Below are 6,321 nucleotides of genomic sequence, written 5' to 3' on the forward strand. Positions count from 1 at the left end.
TACGAAATTTGGAGGATAGAAATCATATAGATTTTTTTTTCTTTGGTGCTGTTTGGAACAAAGGATTGGTCCATCATGGATTTATTTGAAAATCCTAGACTAGTCGAAAGAAATTTAGGGGAAATCAAACATGAGGTGCCATCTCATTTTTAATTGTTTTTACATCTAGATAGAATTCATATGTTCTCTTCTCTTCATGTTCAGAATTCCTATGTTTTTTCTACTCGACATCGAAATAATAATCTTCAAGTTTTCATATTTTCATGTTTTCCACGTCGTTTTGGTTTATACTGGGATTGGGATATGATCTCGGATACATGACATTTTAATTCTGACATTTTCCCGATTTCCACATTAAGAATTTGCGAATGTGAAATGGGGTTGTAGTTGTTAAACAAAGGAAGTGGTCTGGAAAGAGAATTTGAGAGGCGGGAGACAAGCAATTCATATTGTTTCATACTATCAACATTGTCCATTCTAAACCGGACAATACGACAATCAGAGGCAAAAACATTAGCACAATATAATCCTTACTCTATCTGTATATATGGTACTAAACTCAGCGTCCCCATCAGTTTTGGAGCTCCGGCTCCATGGAGCCTTTTTTGGATTTTTTTTTTTTTGAAAACTCTAGGTGAATATAATGGTTAGCCAATGCATGTAGCCCTAGCAGTTAAAATTATACCTGCATTACTAAAACACACGCATGCATATGACTGGAGAAGGAGGGGCATGCAACGTCATGATAGGTTAGCTTGTCGGGGAGTTACAAGATTTAATAATTTCAGACAATAAGCATGATAAAATCCTCATTGGTATCTACAGTTTTGAAACTGTGCCCAGTATACCCAGACAAAGGGAGTGCTTGAGAAAACATGAGTCCGCGAAAACTCGGCTGACGAAGCATGCGACAGAGCCTTGAGGTGGTGAAGCTCACGCACGAGGTGGCTGCACGATTGGGCCAGTTCCTTCCCGGAGACCTTTCCTTTGCATTGTGAATTGAAACTGAAGCGATTGCTTTTTTACTTTGTAAATTGCACTAACGTGTACACGGTTTATCTTGATTTCTAAATGATGGCCGGTCACATATACGTGTGAGCACGGGATTGACAAAGCAACCAACAGAATTCTATTACTACGGGGAGGCAACTAATAGAGTAAAAATATTGTTACTCGCCCTACTATCATCACATAGAGACACACACACAAAATCCAGCGCTGTGCTTATTAACAGCTCCTGTTAGGTAGGTTCTAGGTTGCTGCATTTGTAATCAACCAACATAACTCCATTGCCATGTTACACAGTACTTGTCACTCCAGCTAAGCTAGCTGCGATGTTTATTAATGCAGCCTCCAAATCTGGTTTGTTTCGCCCACCCTATAAAACCACACAATATGTACCTCCAGTTCTCCACACAACACACACAAAGCACACACACACAAAGCACAGCAGGTGCAACACTAGCTGCAAGCACAAGAAGTAGGCAGCAATGGCGAGGCATCGCCTCCTCGCCGTGCTCCTCATCGGAATAGTTGCAGCCTCCGCCTTCAACCAAGCAGCTGCGGCTGGCCGAGGCCTTGCTGCCGTCGAGAAGTTTGCAGAGCTAGAGCCAAAGCCAGAACCCAAACCAGAGCCAATGGCCAAACCTATGCCGCCGCACCCAGAGCCAGAGCCTTGCAAACCTGAACCGATGCCCAAACCCAAACCAAAGCCCGAACCAAAACCCGGACAGAAGCCCGATCCAGAACCCAAGCCCAAGCCTATGCCAAAACCAAAGCACAAGCATTGCTCCAAACCAAAGCCAGGTCCTAAGCCCGAGCCAATGCCGAAACCCGAACCAAAGCCGGAGCCCGAGCCTAAACCTGAATCAAAACCGAAGCCTCCTCCTAAGTGCAAGCCACCGACAGCTCACAATTGATGGGATACTTATATATGACAGTTGATGGAGGAGACCCCATACGGAGCCACACTATGCTATTTCTAGAATAAGTGGTGTAGTATTTCTTGTATTCCATCTATTTCTATTGTTCCATGCATGTGTGATGAGTATTAGTACTCTGTAATTTCTTTTTTGCTTGTTGGTATATGTTCATCTACTTTGTATGTGACTCGACTCGTTGTTCTTTTGAGTATCTACGCATGATTGTATTCATTCACATGAATGAACTATTTTGTCAGTGAACTGCAGTCTATGTTGTCTTCTCTATGGTGTGCAGTCTCAGTTATTTTCTCTATGGGATTGTTTTTCATATTATGTGGTCTTTTTGGGGGGGAAAGATGATGTCAACAAAAAGGAAGAGAAGGATTCCCCAAATAGCAGCACATATATCACATATGAAGTGTATAGTGTGCGTGTGCGTGTCTAGTGTTCTAGATGTATAAAGTGTACTCACACGCCAAACAGCGGCCTTTGTTCTCTACCCTTCACCTATGAACTAAGTCCCGACCGAGTGCATTAGTATTTATGCCCAGGCTCCGTGAGTGAGCTGGCTCTGCTGCTGGTTATACTAGGTAAACGTCACACACATTGCTACGGAAATTTATAGCAATGAAATTATGAAAAATAGCATCTATGGGAATAATACCACACAACATTCGCACATATGACGATAGAAAACCTAGATGTAACTGGAGGTGGATGCATGTTATATTGTCTTGTGACCTTCAAGTTTAATTATTTTTTGCTGAAATATAAATAGTAAATATAATGTGGCGAAGAGCTTTCATGTCTTTTGATGATGTGGAGGACTTGCATATGATGGAAAGTGAAAATTTGAGTGATTACATGCACGCTTGATGATATGGAGGACTTACGTGTGTTGAAAAGTGGTTAGTGAAAGTTGATTGGTTGCATGCCCTTCATAATGTGATTGACATGCATGTGCAATTAAATGGGATGAATTACTTAGATATATAGCATATGTGTGAAAGGTAGCTACACCCCCTAGGTCAAGATTGCCAATAAAAGGCACCATGAAAATTATTATTAACACATTTTCTCTTACTCAATTCGCAACAAGAAAAATCTCATAGTGATGGTGCTAGGCAACATACGAGAGACCATAATAATCTCTCACCGCCCCATGGTACTGGCAGGGCCTGCCCTATGATTTTGAAAGCCCTTGGGTGAAGTTGGCGAATTGATTGTCTTTCGTTTCAGCACCCGACAAATCCTTTTTAAGCAACATTAGAGTAACCCTAAAACTGAAGAGGAAAGTAAATACATAAAATAGAATTTTAGATATTAGAGCCCTAACATTTAACATGCTTCAACGAATGGGTGGCACTAGTAATATGGTTATGGGTGTGTGGAATGAGAGGCCTGGAGAATGACATGCTGGTGCCTCGGTGTCATAGACATCTGAGGAGGCGGCGAGACTCACGTCGTCAAGCTTACCCGTGAAGACGAAGATTGCGAATTGCAATTAGGAGAACTGGTGATGCCATAAGAAAATGTTCATCACGCATTTGTAAAATGTTTTCAAAATATCAAACATTTTGCAAATACACATAGAACTAAAAAGTGTTCATATTTTTCCAAAAATACAGTGTGAACATTTTGAACAATACAGAATGAAGATTTCTTTTAATACATGATGAACCATTGAAATAACAATATTTTCTGAAAATACAAAATGATTTTTTTAAATCCATGATAATTTTTAACTACACAGTAAATATTTTGTTCACGCACGATGAACATTTTGTAGAAACATGAGTGAACAATGTCTGACGCCGGTGAGGGAGGGGCGATGATGGTGGTGCACTTTCGGCTTGATCGAGTGATTTTAGACATCGCTGGGTGGTCTATGGACCTGTATGTATATTCTATTTCTTCTGGTAATCTTATACTGACATGTCAGTTCATAAATAGATCCGAATTTTTTTCGTAAAAAAATAAGAAAAATGTTCAACTTGTCTTAGTAATTGTTCCTGAGATTTAAAAAAAAATATTCGCATTGTTTCAAAAAAACATTACATTTCAATTTTTTCACATGTTTAGAAAATTGTTCATGGCAATATTAAAAACGTTCAGGAAATATAAAAAAAAGTTGTATTACAGTTTATAATAATGTTCGTGGTATATAAAAATTGTTCATGATGTTTAGAAAACGTCCAAACATGTATTGGAAAAATATTCTATGTGTAATTAAAAAATGTTTAATATTTTGAAAACAATCAACATGTATTTGAAATATGCAAAATGAAAAAAAACTTGAAAGAAAATGAACAGAAAAGTAAAAGGGAAAAAATGAAAATGAAAACCTAAACAAACCTGATAAAGAAAACAGATAAAACAATCCAAATAAAACATTCTGAAAATCGCATGAAACAAACCAATGCTACACCGCCTCCACTGCTACTGGGCCAGAGCCCGCACCGCATCGCCAAAGGTGAGCGCCTCGCAGTACCTAGAGACATAGCATTTGCGCAAAATGACCGCACTACGTAGAGACATAGCATTTGCGCAAAATGACCGCACGCATTGAACCAACTGTTGGCTGGCTAGTTATTAGAATGACATGTAACTTTATTCAAACTCAACAAAATTATAGGTACAATGCCAAAATATGATACAAGAAATTGCAAAATAACTCATATAACTAGGAATTACAACGAAACCCTCTTGAGTCAAAATATGATAAACAGAGGAAAAAACATTGTAGCTCATATAATCCTTACTCTTTTCGAATATAGGGCGGTGCTAAACTCGGGAACCCCATTCGTTTTGGAGCTCCGGCTCCATGGAGCCTTTTTTGGAAAAGCATACATGCATAACTAAAACACACGCATGCATGAGACTGGAGACTGAGGGGCATGCAACATCAAAATAGGTTAGTTTGTCGGAGAGTTATAAAGATTTAATAATTTTGAGACGATGCGCATGATAAAATCCTCATTGGTATATACAATTTTGAAACTGTGCCGAGTATACGGGGCCAGCGAGAGTGCTTGAGAAAACACGAGTCCGCGAAAACTCGGTCCACGAAAGCATACCACGGAGCCTTAGGGCTTCCAACAGGTGGTGACGCTCACGCACGAGGTGCACGGTCCGGCCAGTTCCTTTCCAGAGACCTTTGCTTTCCATTGTGAATTGAACTGAAGCATTTGCTTTGTACTACTTTGTATTGCATTGCACAAACGTGTACACTGTCTATCTTAATTTCTAAATGATGGCCGGTCACATGTACGTGTGAGCACGGGATTGACAAGGCAACTAACAGAATTCTATTACTACGAGGAGGCAACTAATAGAGTAAAAATATTGCCACTCACCCTTAGCTACTATCATCACAGAGACACACACGCAAATCCAGCTGTGCTATTAACACCTCTAGCTACCTCCGTAGGTCGCTTCATTTGCAATCAACTAATCAACCAATATAACTCCATTGACATGTTACCCAGTACTACTTGTCACTCCAGCTACCTAGCTGCAATTCTAATTAATGCAGCTTCCAGATCTGCTTTGTTTCACCGGGCCTATAAAACTACACAATCTGTATCTCCAGCTCTCCACACAACACACACGCGCGCACACACAAAGCGCAGCAGGTTCAACACTAGCTACAATCACAAGTAGGCAGCAATGGCGAGGCATCGCCTCCTCGCCGTGCTCCTCGTCGGCACAGTTGCAGCCTCCGCCTTCAACCAAGCTGCTGCGGCTGGCCGAGGCATTGCTGTCGTCAGGAAGTTTGCAGAGCTAGAGCCAAAGCCAGAACCGAAACAAGAGCTAATGCCCAAACCTATGCCACCCCCAGAGCCAGAGCCCTGCAAACCTGATCCGATGCCCAAACCCAAACCAAAGCCCGAACAAAAACCCGGACAAAAGCCCGAACCAGAACCCAAGCCCAAGCCTATGCCAAAACCAAAGCCCAAGCCCTGCTCCAAACCAAAGCCAGGTCCTAAGCCCGAGCCAATGCCCAAACCCGAACCAAAGCCGGAGCCCAAGCCTAAACCTGAACCGAAACCGAAGCCGCCTCCGAAGTGCAAACCACCGACAACTCACAATTGATGGGATACTGTATATGAGAGTTGATGGAGGAGACCCCGTACGGAGCCACACTATGCTATTTCTAGAATAAGTGGTGTAGTATTCCCTGTATTCCATTTCTTTCTATTTTTCCATGCGCCCGTGATGACTACTAGTACTCTGTATTTGTTTTTGCTTGTTGGTATACGTTCATCTACTTTGTATGTGACTCGACTCGTTCTTTTGAGTATCTATGCATGATTGTATTCATTCACATGAATTAGCTATTTTGTTAGTGGACTGCAGTCCATGTTGTTGTTTTCTATGGGTTGCAATCTCAGTTATT

At 41.1% G+C, this 6,321-nt stretch overlaps 2 protein-coding genes across 2 annotated transcripts; both read left to right on the forward strand.

The window, feature by feature from the left end:
* The first annotated feature begins 1,399 nt into the window (after positions 1 to 1,399).
* LOC123104870 (protein TsetseEP) lies at positions 1,400 to 2,183 on the forward strand. Its single transcript, XM_044526793.1, has one exon. It carries the CDS (start codon positions 1,491 to 1,493, stop codon positions 1,917 to 1,919), a length of 429 nt encoding a protein of 142 aa, XP_044382728.1. The 5' UTR covers positions 1,400 to 1,490; the 3' UTR covers positions 1,920 to 2,183.
* Positions 2,184 to 5,509: 3,326 nt separating this feature from the next.
* LOC123107753 (protein TsetseEP) lies at positions 5,510 to 6,249 on the forward strand. The gene has a single exon (XM_044529677.1). The coding sequence runs from the start codon at positions 5,592 to 5,594 to the stop codon at positions 6,015 to 6,017; it is 426 nt and encodes a 141-aa protein (XP_044385612.1). The 5' UTR covers positions 5,510 to 5,591; the 3' UTR covers positions 6,018 to 6,249.
* The last annotated feature ends 72 nt before the right edge of the window (positions 6,250 to 6,321 follow it).

The sequence above is a fragment of the Triticum aestivum genome, chromosome 5A (assembly GCF_018294505.1).
Source record: "Triticum aestivum cultivar Chinese Spring chromosome 5A, IWGSC CS RefSeq v2.1, whole genome shotgun sequence".
Lineage (NCBI taxonomy): Eukaryota > Viridiplantae > Streptophyta > Magnoliopsida > Poales > Poaceae > Triticum > Triticum aestivum.

Coding starts and splice junctions, on each gene's coding strand:
- LOC123104870 (XM_044526793.1), top strand. CDS start 1,491: ATGGCGAGGCATCGCCTCCTCGCCGTGCTCCTCATCGGAATAGTTGCA.
- LOC123107753 (XM_044529677.1), top strand. CDS start 5,592: ATGGCGAGGCATCGCCTCCTCGCCGTGCTCCTCGTCGGCACAGTTGCA.